The sequence below is a fragment of the Alligator sinensis genome, unplaced genomic scaffold (assembly GCF_000455745.1).
Source record: "Alligator sinensis unplaced genomic scaffold, ASM45574v1 scaffold1086_1, whole genome shotgun sequence".
Classification (NCBI taxonomy): Eukaryota; Metazoa; Chordata; order Crocodylia; family Alligatoridae; genus Alligator; species Alligator sinensis.
This window is the reverse complement of record NW_005842600.1, coordinates 992,742-1,011,849: the sequence shown is the minus strand read 5'-3', so window position 1 is coordinate 1,011,849 and position 19,108 is coordinate 992,742. Positions and strand designations below refer to the sequence as shown.

Genomic DNA, 19,108 nt, shown 5'->3' with positions numbered 1-19,108 from the left:
TTATTTCCTTTGCAATTTTACAGGCTAAATCATCCCTTCCCTGACTTGCGTTTGCATTTCAAATGTCAGAATGAAACCCTCATGGCAGGACTTGAGAAATTCTTTTGTGATGTGCCCTCAACAAACAGGAAATTCACTTTGGCAGCTGCTTTCCATCATTACAAAAAACAATGCTTTAAAATTTGCTACAAAAATTTGCTTTAAAAATACATGTTTCTAGCTCACAGGTGCAAAGACCCTTCCAAATATGATTGAGCATGAACCAGTAACATTCCCGTAGTCAGCAGAAGCATGGATTAAAAAGTCAGACAGGGAAAGGAAAATAAAAGCAACAGGTGTAACAAACACTTAAAAATGTGAAATAGGTGACAATATATTGCAGTTAAAGACAGCAAAGAATAGCCTTTCTGTACTTGATGGGACGTGGCTGGCACAGGCACACACACCATAGGGATGTAGGATTGGAAGGAACCTCTTGGGTCACCACATCCAGTCTTTTGCCACCAGTAGTGTAACTATGGGTGAGCAAGCAGGGCACGGGCCCTGAGCACTGTATAAGAGGAGTTGGGGAGGCAGAATGGAGCTGGGGGGATGCCTCATCCTCCCATTCCAGTTTCTCCCCCAACACACACAAACCCTGCATCTTCCCTGCAGCAGCTCCAGTTGCTGGGAAAGGGTAAAGATGTCACCTGGGTTTGCCTCTCAAAATCAGTGTTCAAATGCCTGCTGGGTACATGTGCCAGCAGCAAAAAAAAGAGGTGGTATTTGCACCTCCACCTCCCCTCCAGCAGCAAACCACCTAAGGTGCTGCTGCTGCCAAGGGTACCATACTGGCCAGTTACGACTGCCTGTCCCCACGGAGCTTGTAGAAAGAGAGGAGCTCTCCGCATCACAGCTCCAGTAGAGGGGAAGAGAATGGCAAAGGGGGTAGATATATTAGGGGAGATCAGGTAATAAGGGGAATGGGGAGTGCATTACAAAGCATCGCTGCACCTGATTTAGTGATCCAGTGTTTTGTTCAACATGGTGGCATTTTATAGCATAGAACCAGTCCTGGAGAGGAAGTTCTGTTGAGTTAGCACAGCAGCCTTTCATCTGCAGGGAATTGGGTTCAGTCCAATTCAGGCCAAAAGTCAAAAGTCAGCTGAGTCTGGATGGGTCGTCCTAGTCCCTTGTGAATACTTTTCCACATCAAAAAACCAGTCACCCATGGCAGCACAGCTGGCTGCCTCTGATCAAGAGCACTCTGCCTTTAGGGTGGTGGGAAGGTTACAGATCATTAGGCTTGCTAGCTAAGATGTGGAAGGAAACTTGGGACATATTTGCCCATTCAGTACATTGTTTGGGACTATTGCTTTTACAAGCAATTACAATATCCACACTTTAATTTTTGCTTTTAATAAATAGGCTTGTTTGCTTTTTGTCTTTTTATTGGGGTGGTGGGAGCGGGGCAGGGACTTCCCTCCCTCAATTTATTCAAATGTAGGGAGGAGCTGCAAAACCTTAGGAAATAAAATTTATTGTGAAATTTCCTCTGGTTGCCAAGCTAATAACGGATGCAGAAAGAAACAAGGAAATAAAACCTTTCCCCTTGGTTGAGGAATCTTTTCTTCTCTCTCTCTCCCCCTCTTCCCCCCCCCGCCAGTTTCTCCTTGCTCACCTCAGGTTTCTTCTCTCCTGCTTTCTCCCTTCCATTCAGTCTCTTCTTTCCATTTTGCCCACAAACCTCCATAATAGTCCGAAGGCACAGATGAGAAGCATTAGCCAAGAGCTGAGGAACACAGACAGCTAACATCTCTCAGACTCATCCTAAAGGGTGTTTTGAGTGCTGCTTTTACAGTTCTTCCCAAGGTCCAGGCCATTCTTAATGGGGATTGTTGTGGAGTCCAGGTAATCTGTGTAAACACGCTTCAAGAAAACCCAAGGGTGGACTGCGATAGTAGGCTCATGTTTATTCTGTTGCATTTAGTTTAAGCCCTGTATAAGAGCAAGTATTTATAATGTGCTGCAGTCTTGTACATGAAAGTTGCTTGCATCCACATCTGTTGTTGGAATTCCTCCTTCTATCATGTTCATGTTTGCAAATCATTCCTATGCCTATATTGTTAGCCTCTAGTCTTGTGATTGATTATTCATAGTTATGGGGCTCCAAGGAGCAACACCCCTTTTCTAGTCCATATAACAGGTGTCCAGTGCTGCAGTAGCTGAGCAGAGGGAGACGTTGAAATCCTCTGGGCCTGCTGTTTATTTTGTCTTTCTTTTTCAGGTATGAATGCTGCTGTCCGTGCTGTGACTCGCATGGGAATTTACGTCGGAGCAAAAGTTTTCCTGATCTATGAGGTCTGATTTCCCCCCCGCACTGTGCTTGGTCATTGTAGAGGGGCAGAGACCGTCCAGCTGTGTCCTTTAAATGGTTATGTACCGCAAAAATGAAACTCATTGGGGAAAACACCCTGGGGCTTGATTAATGCAGTGATAATGCATCAGTCATTCTCCTGCAGAGACCTGCACTCAAATCCGACTTCTAGTAGGGGAGTATAATTACTACCTGGTTCTAGGTACGATTTCACTGAGGCTGAAGAGAAAAAGGCCTCACCTGAAGCCAGGTGAGAAGTCAGTGAGGGTTGGCAGTATAACCCAGGAGTCAGAGTCATGACTCCTAGGGCACATGCACACGTGTATGCAATGCAGGTCCAGGTGCTTTTAAAAGCACACTGCACTGCATCACATGCATTTGTATAAATGGCAAAATGTGCGTCAGCGCTGAGAAAATGGCGGCGGTGTGCTTTGAACTAAATCACACCTTAAGGTATTTTAGTTTCAAAGTGCACTGATGCCATTTTTTTAGCGCTAATGCACACTTCACGATTTATACAAATGCATGCGACACTGCGCCGGGCACATCAGTTCGTGCGCTCCACAGACTTGATTAATTGAGTCTGCTCCAATCTGCTGGATTTCCAGCATGTCGAAGCAAACAAATGTACGTATATAAATGCCCCTAATCTCTGCCACTCCAGGTTCAATCAACATTTTTATCTGACAGGCAGCTTTGGCCCACACTGGAGCAGCAGAGGCAGCGTTAGCTTGTGGCTGAATCTCAAGGACAGAGTTGTCCGGCAAGAAGCCCATTGCTCTCGAGAGCCGTGCCTTCATGGCTTTATAGGGACCCCTTGTTTGTCTTCTTCATTGTCCAGCTCCCTTGGAGTTTAGCACAGACTCTGCCTTCCAGCCAGCACAGTTCCTGTCATCGGAAACAGTGGGGCAGTCTCATCACTCAGTCAGGGTGGACGGTTTTCACGCTCTGCCTTTTTCCGTGCGAGATGGAGCTCTTGCTCTTTTGCTTTGCCAGCAAGGTCTGCTCCCAGGCTTGTTAGGAAAACAAGCAGATTAAGGCTCCGAAAACAGCCCTGTTTCCCCTCAGGGACTTAGAAACCCAGCTGGGGAAATACCTCACATTCCAGGAACTGTATCAGTATCTGCTTGCTGGTGAGCTTGCTCCCAGGCACGTACAATCACCAGGGGCCTTTGTCAATACCGATGGCCTTTGCATCGAGACCCAGAGGAGCAGGCTTATCAAGGGTGCACGTGAGTGCAGTACTGGTGACCCCAGGGTCTCGTATGACCTTGGGCCATCCATCAACCAGTTGAGTGGTGCCCTGGAAGCCCACTAATGCTCTTCCTTCAGGAGTTTGTTGCTGTCAGACAAAAGCTAGTTTAATATCTCATTTAAAAAAAACAGGAGCAAACGCAGCTGTGCTATGAGCACCTGTGGAAGGTTCCTCATAATGTATCCTTCTGCTCTAGGGTTGTTGGTTGTAGCCGTGTTGATCTACGGACATAGGCAAACAAGGTTCTATGGGTAGATGTGATAACTTTTATTAGACCGGCCAGCAGACTCTCTCTCTGCCTGAAGAAGGGTGTTTGTGCCCAAAAGCTTGCAAAGAACATTTTTCTCACTGTTTAGTTGCTCTAATAAAAGATATCACATCTACCCAAAGAACCTTGTCTGTCCTTCTGCTCTAGAAATTGGTACCCTGTGCAGAATTAAAGGATGGGGATATTCATTCTGTTGTTCGCTCCTTTGAATGCATGTGGGTTTTCTCAACTCCTGGTCCTGGGCTCTCTTCTTGGACTATTTGTGCCCATTTCTCCCCTAGTTCCAGAAGCCATGTGACCCTTTAGATTAGAGGTTGGCAACTGATGGCCCGCCGGCTGAATCTAGCCTTCAGAGGTTTGCGGACATGGGGGAGGAGGCTGGATAGATATCAGTTCCCTTCTGCCCTGTTTCTTCTGTCCTTTCTTCAGGATCCCCTTGTATCCTCCAGCTTTCATTTCCTGCCCCTGCTGCAGTGCAGCACAGCTGGGGGGTGCCACAATGACTGTGGTGGCAGCCCACATGTGGAGGGGGCCCTGTAGCCCACCAGGAGGCATATGTCCCCCAGGCACTCAGAAGTCAGACAGCCCTGCCACAATAGTGCTAAGGGAGCACTTTTTGCTTGAGTGAAGTCCTGACTGTGTTGCTAACAGGTGGTGCCAGATTGTCCTTGAACCTGAAAGGTGACTTGAGCTCTGTGTTGCCTTGTAGGCACCCGGCAGGCTCTAGCCTTAAGTCTGGTCTCCGCTCACAGTTGTTATGGGGGGGGTGCCGTCATGTCCCCTTTTTCTGTGCCACACACTAGTGTTACCCACATTCCTGCCTAGGAGATGCCTTTCAGTTGCTCCCTTTGGCTTGTTCCTGTAAAGGATTACAGTACCTTCCCCTGGCAATGTATATGCCCCCCCCCCCCCCCCCGGGAAAAGGATACCCCCCCCCCCCCCCCCCGGCGCCATGATTGGCAGAAGCCCAGAGAGCTGTGCAGTCATGACAGGACTGGTGTCCTAGCACAGCCATGCAGGGACTCATAAGCATTGGCTGGACAGGCCATGCTTCGATGAGACAGTCCTGTCAATCCTTTTTGCTTTCTCTTTTTCTCAGGGCTATGAGGGGCTGGTGGAAGGAGGAGAGAACATCAAACAAGCAAATTGGCTGAGCGTCTCAAACATCATTCAGCTGGTAAGGCTCTAACAGCAGCTTTTCGCTTTCCCTCTGTGAGTGCAAAGGCCTCTTGGTCTCTCTGTTTTTTGCTTTGCCACTCGTGCACATCTCTGGGCTGAGCTCAGAGCATCCCAATCTCCTGCATACGTTTTCTTTGGGCTGGGAGAAATGGTTTTGCATGTTGATGCAGTCGTAACATGCAGGGTCTCAGCACAGAATGCCTGGCCCTGGGTGGTCCCAGCTACATGGGGCCCAAACAGAGTTTGCTGACCAGGGTTTTATACCTCTGGCTACTCAGTCTGGCAGAGCTAAGCTATGTTGTAGCCAAGCTAAGAAACCCAGGCCCCATGGGGTCAAAAGGCTGGATCCCTCCAGCACGTGTTAAACAACAAACACAGTCAGTTTTAGAGACAGATGCTTCACTTTGTCTGTTCCCACTTGTAATCACAGGACTGCAGCTTCAGGGCCTGGGCCTGTGGAGAGGAGGCAGATGTGACTGCACCACTCAGAGTGTGTTTCTGCTCTGGGCACAGGGCAGCAGTGGGGGGAGGCAATCTCTGTAAGAGGCAGGTCCTCTGGAGGAGAGGTCAGTGCAAGCCCTCAGACACCATGACCAAGATGGGGGAACTCTCTGACTTGCACCTTGTCCTCCAGCGAGCAGGAGGGAACCTGCAGAAGGGACAGGAGTGGTGGCAACAAGCTCCTTCATCCTGCTGATATGTGATGTTTGGGATTCATCCATTTCCATGCATGCCTCCTTTCCTCCCCTCTTCTCCCCACCCACCACCACCTCCCTGAGACAAGAAGTTCATGGCTTTCTCTCTCTCTGTCCCCTTACATAACAGTGGCTGACCTCCTCCTGGAACATGTCTTTGATTTAATCTGGACTCCCACTTTGTCCCCTCACATGTCCCCCTCTCCTGCTTTCCTGAATCTCAAATCCCAGTCATATCTAGGCCTCCTTATATCCAAATCCTTCATTGGCTTTGGTCTTGTCTGCACAGCCTGACCAACCAACATCCTGCAAGCTGGAGAGCTGGATGGGGAGATAATAGAGTTTGGCAGTACCTGTGCTGATAGCCCATCACTGCAGTAAAAATATGCTTGATTTTTTTTTAAAGATCCATGGACCATATACTGTAAGAAGCCTGCTTCAGTAGGCCCGGTTGCAGTATTGTTGTCCCTGCTGCCACCCTTCAGTTTGTTCTCCAGCCAGGGATGGAGCTGGGCTGTAGGGAAGTCTCTTGGAGGGACAACTACATGGGAACCCAGACTTCACTCACAGTCTGCAGTGTAGACAGGCCTCAACGTTAAAGGAGCTCTGCTAGAAGGAAAATCATCATGTTTGGGTCCTCTAGTTGTTGCCCCATCTTGCTTCTTTCAGACATATCTGGGGTTTGATGCTGAGTTGAGAGTTTGCTTATGCTTTTTTAACCTCAAAGCTTCTGGACTGTCGAACCTGAGTTGAGTCTTCCCTGTGGTTTTGCTGACTGTCTCCTTGGAGATTTTGCACAGGGATTGAGGCAGGTCATCCTTACACAAAGGAGTGTCCTGCTAAACCATTAACAGAGCCATCCTGAGGAGTCTGACTTGAAAAGATTTCAGCAAAACAAAGGACCAAGTCTTCAGCTGGTATAAATGGGCATTGATCTGTTGAAATCGCATAGTCCATTTCCATTGCAGTCCACCAGGGTGGGTGATTTAGATCTGCTGAGGTTCTTGTTTACGCAAGGTGAATAAAACCCTCTGTGAATTTTGTAGCACAACTGTGCTAGTCCACAGAGCCTTTTGGAAATGCCAGGAGTGACAGACTGGGACTCCTAATGTAAAAAAGAAAAAAAAAACAAGCAAATTGCCTACCTCCCTTACAGACGCTTCTAAACCCTGAGAGTGCTACATACCTTTCTGGTCACTTTTATATGTCAAATTGTTTCTTTTTTCTAGCTGGCCTCCTGGGCCTTTCATACACTATAAAAACAGCCCTGTGTAAACCCAGCCATACAAGTTTGTAAATGCCAGCTTTGTGCCCTGAGGTTGCCCACAGTGGGGCCCTGCTGACCCCGGCAGCGTGTTAGCCCTATTCGAGCCCAGCCAGGATGTACTGTGTGCCAGTGTTGAGGCTGGAACTGCTCTGTTGGAAGGACCAAGAGGAGCCAGCTATGCCTGGCCAGACGGGAGCACTCTTTTCTTGGAGCACTTTCATTCCAAGCAGTGGTGTTTTATTTTTATCCCCTCTCCCTCCAGCTTCCTCCCTGATTTGAGCAGTGCGCCTGCCTGCCCTCAGGTAACACTTTGGTGCTGCATGTCCCCATGGGTCTCCTCATCTGTATGCTGCTCTCGAACAGCTGCTTCCTTCCCAGAGCGCCAGTCTGCAGGCCGTCTGTACTCAGCTTGCCACCTGCACTGCTTCAGCTTGGCAGTGCTGGCTTCGCGGTCCCCCTCCCACAGCAGACGGGCTGTGGAGCCTCGCTTAGGAGGGACAGGGGCAGTGATGTGACATTGGTGTCTTAGACATCATCTGTGGAAAGAGCTCTCTTGGTGTACTGTTAACCGTGCTAATGGCATGACTCCTCCCTCCCCCTCCCTTGAATGCAAGCCTTTCCAAAGGAGTAAAATCAATGGGGATAGCAAAATCTTGAAGTTTGTGGCATTTTGTGTCTCTCTGTCTCCTTTTCCTTTCTTCTGTAATGGTCTTTCTCTGAACCCCTCTGTTATGCATGTGCCCCCCTCACCCAGTCTGTACTTTGCTGGCCATAAAAATCCTTGGTGGAGCAGGGCAGGGGGAGGTTTATGCAGAGAACAGGACCAGTTCTTTACCCCTGCCACCAGTTGCTGTAGCAAGCTGGCAAGTTTGGTGGGGATAAAAGCAGTAATTAGGCCTTGCATGTATGTTTAAGGTATCTGTGTTAACTAATCCACTACACGAGCCAGAGGCAGGTGGTCTCCTGACAGGCTGCCCTGCCTCCCCTGGTGAACCAGGGGCACCTAAGGGAGCTTATGTTTCCATGTCTGCCAGCACTATCACCAACAACTTATCAAGCGTGCCCTGGCGATTAGACAGGCTGTTTAATGATGCAAAAGGAGCGGAGTGGAGGTCACATGAGCTGCCTTTCGGACAGGAGGAATGTTATCACTTTATAGGGCTTCATGTGTCAAAGATGCATTACACTAATGCAGCAGCAAAGAAGCCATGAGTGCCATGGGTCTGACACCTGGCAACGACAGTTTGCAGTGAAAGACCTGCCCCAGCCAGCTCAGTCATCCCCACTCTCCATCAGTCTCTTAGAAGGGAAAGAATCAAGGGCATTATGCAGCAGATGCAGGGCTCACATTTATGGAAGTGGCTGGCGGTAGGTTTCTAACGGAGACTTTTCCCACCTATTTTCTACCGGAGCAGACCGTGACGATTTGACTCAGAAATGTCTGCTCAATCCAGCCCTTCCCTGCCAGAGCTATGGTGCTGTGGTGAAGGAATGGGGGGCTGCTCTCTGTGGGTGAGATCTCTCAGTCTTCTTGTCAACAAGTCTAGGATGGCTCCAGGCAGGTGGTTCTGGGAAGGGCAGGTTGAAAAGTAGTATCTTCTTGGCTCGCATTTGCTGCAGCACACAGGACCTAGGACAGCTGGATAGGCCAGGGCCAGCATGAGGGGACCAGATGATGGGCCCTGATGAGAATTCCCCCAGCTCCTTTGCACACTGGGAATCTCGACTTCTGGAACATCTGGGTAGAAATAAGCTTCCTGCACCCACCCCTCTGCCCACAAAAAACCTGTCCATTCTTTAAGTGTAGCAGTCTAGTGCTACAATATCCTGTTTCTCTTTAGAGATTGTCCCAAAGGGTCTACACTCCCAACAGCCAGCCCCATCCAGTCAGCCCTTTGGTTTCCCCCATGGTACTGGCTGGCTTTCTCACATGCTTTGTTTATGTGTAGGGAGGCACGATCATTGGCAGTGCCCGCTGCAAGGCTTTCACCACGCGAGAGGGGCGCCTCCGGGCTGCTTACAACCTGGTGCAGCATGGGATCACCAACTTGTGTGTCATTGGGGGAGACGGCAGTCTGACTGGGGCCAACATCTTCCGGACGGAGTGGGGAAGCCTGCTGGAGGACCTGGTTAAAGATGGTATGTGCGGTCTGCTGTGTTGGACACATGTTAATCCCTGTGATAATCCCCACCTCCAAATCTACAGGAGAAATAAAACTGCTAGCAGCAGTGCACAGTTTTAAGCACAGAAAGTCAACTGGATATTCATAGACCTGAAGGCTGGAAGTGATCGGTAGGCTGCCTTGCCTGATCGTCTCTTGTCTCTCACAGGCTACAGGATTTTACCCCCTTGTGAAGCCTCATAACAACACAGATCTTCCAGAAAGGTGTCCAGTCTTAGTCTGAAGACAGCAAGAGAGGGCAGATCTACTCCTTCCCTTGAGCATTTAACCAGTGGAACAATAACTTTCTAATTTCTTCTGAATTTATCTGGCTTCAGCTTCCAATCATTAGCTCTTGCTCTGCCCTTTCTTGCTTGAAGTCCAGCATGCTTATGCACTTGACTCGATGGAGACCTAAGCTACTAAAATACCTATGATGCCTCTTAAATCTAGTAGACAGGATTCAGAGCTAGGAAATGCATTTCTGCCTTTGGTTCTGGAAGAAAGTCCCATCTTCCAAAGTATGATAGTAAAGTCAGTTTGATTGGCTTCTTCAAAGAGGTTGGTTTAACACCAGAAATTGCAGTTGAATTAACTACAAATTCTGTTCACAGAAAAATCACCCTGCAGCCTGTCAGACTTGGCTTTCTCTTGGGTAAATGGGAAGTCCTTTGGTTGATCCCATCTTACTGCTTGGAAGGCTCAGGACAGTGGCATCTGCTGTTGAGAGGCACCATTCAGGATGGTGGAGGAGGTTGCTAGATCAGTCTTAAGAGCCTTGTGAAAGTAGTGGTTTGTTTTTCAATGCAGGGCCCATTTTGCCTCTCACCCCATACCTCCGACAGAATTTTGCTTTGTGGGAGAGTCTCAGGAGTTGATCGATGCCCCCAGAAAACGTTTCTCTGTATTTTCCCCCAGGTCAAATCACTGAGCACGTGGCTCAGAAGTATTGTCAGCTAAACATTGTTGGCCTGGTGGGCTCCATTGACAATGACTTCTGTGGCACAGACATGACAATCGGCACAGACTCGGCACTACACCGCATCATGGAGGTGATTGATGCTATCACTACCACAGCCCAGAGGTGAGTTGGAAATCCCCACATGGCTTCTCTTTTGCAGTTGCCCCCTCTTAGAGATGGCAAACTGAACTGAACTCGTGGCAGTGTCATGGAATGACTGGTGTGGCAGGGTCCATGCTAGAAGTTGGTAAGGAATTATTTGGAGTCCCTGTAGCTGCACAGCCCCTGAGTCTGGGGCACAAACCTGTAGTGGGGGGTGGAGCAAAGGAGCATTGGATAGCTAAGCAGGTTTCTAGCGAAGGGTAGAGACTGCTCCAGAAAGCCTGACTCCAGCTTCCCCTCTTGTTTTTTTGCAGCCACCAGAGAACGTTTGTGTTGGAGGTGATGGGAAGGCACTGTGGGTAAGGAAAGGCCTGTGTCCTTTTGAGGAGGGAAGCAATATTGAGGGGGTGAGCATTGGGAAAGACTGTAAGGGGAGGGTAGAAGACCCCTGAAGGGGATGTGACTGGGCTTTAAGTGGGTAAAAATGGTGTGGGGAATCAGGGGGTGTATAAGTATGGTGTATGAACCTGGGCCATATAACAGTGAAGAGAAAACCCAAGTTAGAAATCATAGAGAAGCAGGGTTGGAAGGGACCTCCATAGGTCACAGTCTAACCCAGTCCCATGCCTTAGACAGGATCAGCCCTATCTAAACCACCTTGTACAGCTCCATAATCTAACCTCTTAGTAAAACTACTGTCAACCCAAACACAACACAAGACATAACACCCGAACCTGACACAGGTGAAGCAGGGGACCATGGCAGCCCACATCCTGCTTCTGTAAAAGGTTGTTAATGTACTCTCAAATGATCCCAGGTAGAGGCCATGCCCCATACTACAGAGGAAGGCAACCCCCCACCCCTTCATGCCAGTCTGACCATGGGTAAAATCCCTTCCTGACCCTAAATATGATAATTGGTCTGACCCTGAGCAGAGGGGCAAGACCCTCCAGCCAGGGACAGCTGGTCTTAAGTCCCAGCAGGAGCATTGGCACAGCCCGGTCAAAATCCCTAGCCTTGGCTGCAGCCAACACCCAGTGCCATTGAGGGAGGCTTAAATACATCTGGTGCATGTTGCAGAAAAGGGGGTTGGGGTATAGGATTCCTTCCCAGCCCCTTGTGCAACCAGGAAAGCCCAGAAACATAAGAAATACCCACAATAGATCACAGGTGTTGCTATGCCTAAATTATCCTTGACCAGTGGCTGTCCAGCTTCATCTTGAACATCTCCAGTGATAGACTGTCCACAGCTTCCCCAGGCATGGAGGAAAGTAGCAAATGTTCATTGGGCCAGTAGAGACGAGGCACTGTGAGCCTCTGGGGTTACTAGCCAAGTTGTAGGTTTGTAGGCATGAGCCATATTCAGGCTCACCTGACTGTTCACTTCATTCAACACAGCATTGTATTAATAGTTACTTGGTCCCTGGTGACATGTTTTTTTGCCTTGTTGTGTCTTGTCAGTCATGGATGGGTGTTCCTGGATGCTAACTTGTGTCTGCTTCCCTAGCTACCTTGCCTTGGTGTCTGCCTTGGCCTCAGGCGCTGACTGGCTTTTCATCCCTGAGTCCCCTCCTGAGGATGGCTGGGAGGACCTCATGTGTGAAAGACTTGGGGAGGCAAGTGCTCCATCTTTAGTGTGTCTCAGGGAGAGCAGTCAGTGTAGTGGTAAATCAGGAGCCACATACTTATTTCTCTGAGCTCATGGGTAGAGGTGTCCTGCTTCACTGGGCTGATGTGAAGCAGCAGACAGATTGCTGGAGGATTCAGCTGGCATCCTTCCACTGAAATGTCTCCCTTCCTGATCACCTACACAAGAGGATTTTATCTTCTGAAGGGGAAGAGCTGCCATTCTTCCCCACTTCCACTTCATCCTCCTTTTTTTTTTTTTTTTCCTATTCTCTCCTCCCAGAATTTTCATCTGCCTTGATCTTAGTTCTGCCGCTTGAGCCAAAATACCTTAGTTTCACCGCTGGAGACTATTACCAGTCTCTCTGGTTGTTATTCATAGTTTGACACCTACCAGGCTTCTGCTACAAATGGTTTAGGGCTAGAGGGCTGGTTCAGGTGTGTGGAAAGAATCTGCATGGGATGTACAGATCAGCTGTGGTGTCGGCTGACGACTGTGGTGTCACCTCTTTTGTCTTTGCCATTGCTTGCCTAAATGTGCTGTCTATCTCCTTCAGTGATCAAGACTCTTGTGGGTGAGATGACACAATGACCAAACCAGCTGACAGGGAAAATCCAGTTCCATTTTTCCTCCTTTAGGATTTTCCACCAGTGGGCGAGGGCTTGGCCTTACTCTGACCTTTTGGCCTCCTCTCGCATCACATGAGCACCCTGGGCCAGCTCCCCAGCTGACAAATTGGTTCTGCTCCAGTGAAATCACCAGACTCATCCAGCTTCACGCCAGCTGAGGGGCTGGCCCCTGCCAAAACCTAAGGGTCTTATTCCTGGAAGAGCCAGTGTATAACAATCTGTGCTCATCCTGATAGAAGGTCCCAGGGGGCAGTGCGACTCTCTTTAACACACAACTGAACTGAAAACGCATGTGAATGTGCCAAGAGAGAGCCCAGAAAAATTCGGGGTCTGGACCTTGCTCCCATGAAGGCAGCCATGGAGGCCCAGGCAAATGTCGGCATCTACTTGCTCCCACCTCTTTGTTGGGTGCTTAGACAGTCTATCTTTGTTCTAAGGGCTGGGTTAGTCCATGGGTCTCTAGAAAGGGCTAGTACCCTGCTGTTAGGTTGTGGTGGCTGGCAAGAGACCTCTTATAATTTCAGAAGAGGCCTTTCTGCATTCACAGAAATACAGAGCTCCTGTGCACCCTCTCCAGGTGTTTATCAAGGACCGGCTGTTGCTAGTAAGGCAGGGAGCTCCTTGGCCAAGCTCACTGTAATGTTAGTACCTCCCAGAGGGCACTGCCTGCCCTTTTGGCTTTGGCCAACTCTGCTAGCTAAGCTTAACTTGTCTCTTCATCAGGGAGGACTGATTTAAACCGATGCAATTTAAAACCTCCATGTGAATTTTCAGATAGAAAGCCTCAATTTAAATCACTAACTGGTTGTTTCCATTCTTTCCTAAAGAAGAGTGCAATTTCCTGGGTTCTTTCATCCAATAAAATGTGTAGGCTTACAACTTGGTGGAACCTGTACACTGGATTTGGCGTGCCTTTTTTTACTTGGGAAGGCCATGGTATAATTACAAATGCTTAATGAAGCAATGGTATGTTTTGATGCTTTCCGATCTTAGTCATTTTATATTTGCAGTATGCTAGAAAATGGTTATGATATATTGCCTGTTTACTAGATAATTTACTTCTAAACCTGTACATGATCCATAGTGCTCTGCTTATAAAGCTTGACCTCAAAAGTTGAATCCTCCTTTCTATAGAAAAGCACACAGCCTGTAACAGAAGGATTTTGATAGAGGTTCGTAGATGCACCAAACTTATTTTCTGTTTTAAGAGATTATTTAAAGAAAAAAAAAAAACTTTGGCTTTTATAGATAGTTTTCTATTAAATTTAGAGTTCATTTAAAATGGGTTTATTTTTGCAACAAGAAACTTCATATTATTTAACCAACAAAATTATTCAGCTTTTTGATAAGTTTCTTTAAAAAAATTAAAATAAAAAACACTCCATGGTTTTTATCATGTGTTTTTTTTCTTTGTGGCAGACACGCAGCCGAGGCTCCCGCCTCAACATCATCATCATTGCTGAAGGTGCCATCGATAGGAATGGCAAGTCCATCTCTTCCAACTATGTGAAAGATGTAGGTGGCAAGCTCGGGTGCTCTCTCCTGTTTGTTTTGGGCCTCTGCCAATGCCTTGTCCTTTAATCAGACTGCTCTTTTCTCTCCTGCGCAGCTAGTTGTCCAGCGCCTAGGCTTTGACACACGTGTCACCGTCCTTGGCCATGTTCAGCGTGGTGGGACCCCGTCAGCATTTGACCGTGTCCTGGTAGGTACAGTCTCCCTAAATGAGCGGGCTGCTTTTGTGTGGATGTGCTCGGTGTACCAACCCAGCAAAGATACTGGAGTACAGGTCATCTGTGCCATGGAGGATGAAATGCCCTGCTGTTTCTGGTGAGGTGAGCAGGACATGGGCCAGAGGGATGAGTGCTTCCCAGCATAGTGGGGGAAAGCACAGGTTCATTTGTGAAACACAGGGCTCGTTAAATGCAATGTGTGTGTGCTCAGCCATTTTGTACGGAACAGAGCTTGGCATTCTCCCTGCTTTCAGGAGCTTTCTCCTTTTTAATCCTCCACTAACTCTACTAATCTTAAATAATCTAGCAGTTCTCCAAGATCTTAAGTATCTGAATTGGACAAATAGCCAGCTGAGTCACATAATCCATGGTTCAGTCATAAAGCCATGCAGCTCTGTTCTCCTCTCACAAGGGCTGTGCTTATGGCATATCCAGTATCCCCTACATCTGTTCCTGTATGCCCATTTTAACAAGTGGGAATGCAGGGCCTTCCCCTGGAGGTACTACAGACTGGGCCTCTCTCTGTGCCTCTGTTGGGCATGTGCACTGCCCTAGGGGAGCTTCCATGGAGAGTGGAAGTGTTAGTCTGAGGGATCTTTTAGTGATGGTATGTTTGTGCCCCACCAGCCCAGTCTTCCTCCGTGCTTTGTGTGTGTGCTTTTGTGTCTACATGCCCTCACAATGTTTTGCATCAATAGTTCAGTTGCACACTTGAACACCTGGGCAGGGCTTCCACCAGTGTGTCTGCCTGTCACACGGAGGCTTAAGTCCTCTGGTGCAGCATGTGACGGGGTGTGTTTGCACTGATGAAGCCACCCTCTCAACTGGTTTCTTGTCCCCTTCACAGAGCAGCAAAATGGGGATGGAAGCTGTCATGGCGCTGGTGGAGGCGACGCCTGACACCCCTGCCTGTGTGGTGAGTCTTTCTGGGAACCAATCTGTCCGGCTGCCCCTCATGGAGTGTGTTCAAGTGGTAAGTACCTAAAAGCTGGCTCTAAGTATGTGTGGGTGGGTGTTGTGGAGAGGGGGAAAGGATCTAGGTAAGCAAATTCCACTTTTCTGCTTTATTCAGTGATTTCCTTTGGGGCGGGATAGCAACTCACAAGTGAGGAAAAATGCATTTGGGGGCCCCTATAGGTTTAAAATCCTAGCCCACCCTTTCTGTTGCTGCTGGAGCTAGGCTTGAGCATTACTGTCAGGGAATAGGCCAAGCATGCATTTAATTTTTAACTCTATCTTGGTGCTTTTGCTTGTTTCTGTTGAATTTACTGGGACTTTTTTTTCCCCTCTCGCCTCACAATACTTTTAAAGACAAAAGATGTTCAGAAAGCAATGGATGAGAAGCGGTTTGAAGAAGCAATCCAGCTCCGGGGCAGGTAAGAGCAGCAGCTCTGTTAGAACTAAGCATGAGTGATGCTTCCTATCTAAAAGGGAGTACTTTAAAACCCACAAGCTGACTTGGATTACCCTGAAATTTGCTGTGTTGTGTGGGGATACAAGGAAGCAATATTCCCTCTAAAGAGTAGTGGTCCGTGAGCGTGCGGCCTTGGTCCAGCATGGGATGCTTACCGCTGGGGGCTGGAGGCCAGGGGCTGGGGCAGAGGGGCTGGAGGCTGGAGCTGAGAGGCTGGGGCCAGGGGCTAGAGCTGGGGGAGTTTTGCAGGTGTCAGCACCACCCCCCACATCAATCTCCCTGCACAACAGGGCACCAAAACTCCTTGTGTGGGATGGGGTTGTGGGCAGCTGGGGAGCTGACATGAGGACAGGTGGACATCAGCTTCAACAGGGGTAGCTCAGCCAGGGCTGCCACCTCTGGCCTGTCCTTATGCCCCATGGAGGGACTGGAGGTTTGGCAGCGGCTACCCAGGCATGGAGGTGATGGCTACTGGGCAGAAGCTGCTGCTGGGCATCAAGAAAAAGCAGGACCTGGCAGTGGGCACAGCCACCTCCCCCTCACCACTGCTGGGACCCTTCTTGCTGTGGCCACCTGGTGCCCATGCCAGGGCTGCCCTGCAGTTCCTCCCCAGTGCCCCACCAGGTGTGGGGCCTGTGGTGGCCTGGAGTTGGCACTGGCTGCAGCAGGAAGGAGCTGCAGGGCAGCCCCAGCACAGGCTCTGGTCAGCGGTGAAGGGGAAGCAGTTATGCCCACTGCCATGTCCTGTTTTTCCTTGGCACCCAGCAGTAGCTTCTGTCTGGCCACTGCCGCTGCTGCTCATCGTGGCTAGGACAAGCTAGTCTAAAGCAGGCACTGCAGGGACCCTGACCTCCTGCACAGAGTGGGCCAGGGCCAGGGCCAGATAAAATCCCTTTGCTGCCATATCAAGCCCATGCGCCATATTTTTCCCACCCCTGATCTAAACTCTTTGTAAAACTGCTGTCAACCCTGACAAGACATAACACCCAAACCTGCCACAGGGAAAGCAGAGAGACCAGGGCAGCCAATGTCCCTTTTCTATAAAAGGTTGTTAATATAAGTTCAGAAATCACAGGAAGAGGGCCATGCCACCTCTACAGAGGAAGGCAAAACTCCCTCAGTCCATACCAGATTGACCATGGGGTAAAATCCCTTCCTGACCCCAGAAATGGCATTGGTCTGACTCTGAATGGAGGGGCAAGACCCTCTAGCCAGGAACCTCTGACCTTAAGTCCTCGGCTTCACTACATTGACATAGCTCTACTGAAGTTGATGGATCTATGCTGATTTATCTCAGCTTAGGGGCCTGGCCCCAGCTGTGTCCTTGTTTGCTAAGGAGACGGAGTAGATTCTGGGAAAAAGGAGAGTCCTGGCCTCATGCTGGACTTGAGAGAGCACCAGAGTATAAGGAGGAGATATCTTACTGAGGAGAATCATGCTCATTAAAGAGCTCTTGGTATGTTACCATCTAGCCTGAGCAATCTTCTCTTCTCCAGGAGGATTTGTATCCGTCCTTGCTGGAAAGGCTAGCCTGTCCCTTGTCTTCTGTCTGCCTCAGCAAGCCCCAGGCAGATCATTGGGTCCCTTACTTGGCAGCTTATATAGCTCAGCAAATGGGAGCTGTTGTCTGAGGCATATGTCCCCTCTGCCTGCTTAAATTTATGCCCTCCTGCCTTGGGACTGGTCACTGACTCAGTGGGGTTTTGATACAAAGTTTGGTTTTCTTTGTAGGAGCTTTGAAAATAACTGGAACATTTACAAGCTCCTAGCGCACCAGAAGCCAGCCCAGCAGAAGGTAAGAGGACTGGAAAGAAGGGAAAGCACAGCTTGGGCTTACCAGTATCATGCAGCGGATCTTGGTCTTGTAAAAGATGTGGGCAGGTGTGCACAGGCACACATGTACGTGGTCCCTCCCCTTTTCTGGAATGCTTATACTTGTCTGCACACCGCGATGCTGCCCGAGCATGCACAGATCTGGACTCTCCTGGGCACCACATCGGCATTTTAGATTGAGTTGGTTTGAATAAAATCTCTGTTGCTCTTAGCGAGAGAGATCTGATGGCATGGGAAGCTGGAGAGATGGAGCAGTGGCCAGAGCTGTGGCTTGCTACTCTTGCAGGGGCTGTGTGAGGAAGAGATGATGTCCTGTAGTAAGGCCCCTCTCAGGCACAGACAGAAAGCAAGTAGTGGAGTAACCAAAGTTTCTTTCAGCCTCCCTCCTTGGATGCCGGAGGCAGCCAGCAGGGGAAACAAGTGAGAGCTGCGGCAGGGTGAGGCTGACAGACTCTATGCGGTCCTGACTCAGAGCCCAGCTGCTTTAGGAGCTGCAAGGGAGACACTTGGGACTCCCTTTCCCCAACCCTCTAAATAAAGGGACTGATCCAACCAGAATCACAGGCCACAGGAGCCTGTGACCCTTCAGAGCTTTTCTGGCCTGTGAGGCAGGGAGTTGGTGGGCTGAGGTCTGCTCTATCCATGCTCCTGACACTGGGCACAACAGCAGTTCTCTCCTGGCCCTAAGCTCTACAAACTGATGGCTCTGCTCTCTTTCTGCCCCCTCTCCCCACAGAGCCCGTTCACCCTGGCGATCCTAAATGTGGGTGCCCCAGCAGCTGGGATGAATGCTGCTGTCAGGTCAGCAGTGCGCATAGGCATTTGCAAGGGGCACACGGTTTATGTGGTGAATGACGGCTTCGAAGGCTTGGCCAATGGGCAGGTAAGGGTCCCCAGCTGGGGGAGGGTTGGGCCATGCTCAGTTGCCTGCTCCTGGGGATCTTGGCTTCAGTCCAGTTTCTTTTGTGAATGTTGCCTCAGCGGCTTGTCGCTGACCGCCACAGCAAGTGCTTGCCCCCCTTACCAAATCGACATGTGGCCTTGTACTGTTCAGAAGGATGGGGAAAGCAGGGGTCGCTCACCCAGTGCTAGAGCTGGGAGTAGAGGCACCAGAATTATCCTGGAGCCTGCCATCTTGTCAGGACCCAGGTTTGCTGAGTAGATGTCTTGGGACTTCTGGCAGCATGGCCGGGATGGGGGACTGTTGCCAGCACTGAAACAAAGTGTTGGCTTTTGCAGATCCACGAGGTGGGCTGGCACGACGTGGCGGGCTGGCTGGGACGTGGCGGCTCCATGCTGGGAACCAAGCGGTGAGTGCTATGGGTGAGCCGGGCAGGTGAACCCCTGTGGGCTTTGACCCCATGCCATACGTGGAGGGGAGAGGGCAGTGGTGGGAGGGCCACTCCATGCCTCGTTGGCTTCACTGAACACCTGAGATGGGGCAGGACAAAACTGGAGATCACTAAGGCCAGGACTCAAGTGTCTCTGTTATCTGCTGGCAGACAAGGTTCTTCGGGCAGATGTGATATCTTTTATTAGACCAACTCAATGGTTGGAAAAATTGTTCTTTCAAGCTTTTGGGTACAAACACCCAAAAGCTTTGAGTACCCAATAATTGCAAATGACAATT

At 49.5% G+C, this 19,108-nt stretch overlaps 1 protein-coding gene across 2 annotated transcripts in view; it reads left to right on the top strand.

Annotated features, from left to right (window-relative positions):
• Positions 1–2,268: 2,268 nt before the first annotated feature.
• Positions 2,269–19,108, top strand: part of PFKL (phosphofructokinase, liver type) — a 31,803-nt gene continuing 14,963 nt past the window's right edge. Inside the window, exons 1-13 of one of the 2 annotated variants that reach the window (XM_014524362.2) lie at positions 2,269–2,340; positions 4,979–5,056; positions 8,970–9,159; positions 10,101–10,266; positions 10,560–10,604; positions 11,753–11,861; positions 13,921–14,016; positions 14,111–14,203; positions 15,079–15,204; positions 15,543–15,607; positions 17,377–17,440; positions 18,215–18,361; positions 18,718–18,788. In XM_014524362.2, the coding sequence (XP_014379848.1) occupies positions 2,269–2,340; positions 4,979–5,056; positions 8,970–9,159; positions 10,101–10,266; positions 10,560–10,604; positions 11,753–11,861; positions 13,921–14,016; positions 14,111–14,203; positions 15,079–15,204; positions 15,543–15,607; positions 17,377–17,440; positions 18,215–18,361; positions 18,718–18,788 (1,322 nt within the window). The remainder of the gene's footprint in view (positions 2,341–4,978; positions 5,057–8,969; positions 9,160–10,100; positions 10,267–10,559; positions 10,605–11,752; positions 11,862–13,920; positions 14,017–14,110; positions 14,204–15,078; positions 15,205–15,542; positions 15,608–17,376; positions 17,441–18,214; positions 18,362–18,717; positions 18,789–19,108) is intronic. The other variant, XM_025214737.1, reaches the window with a different exon arrangement.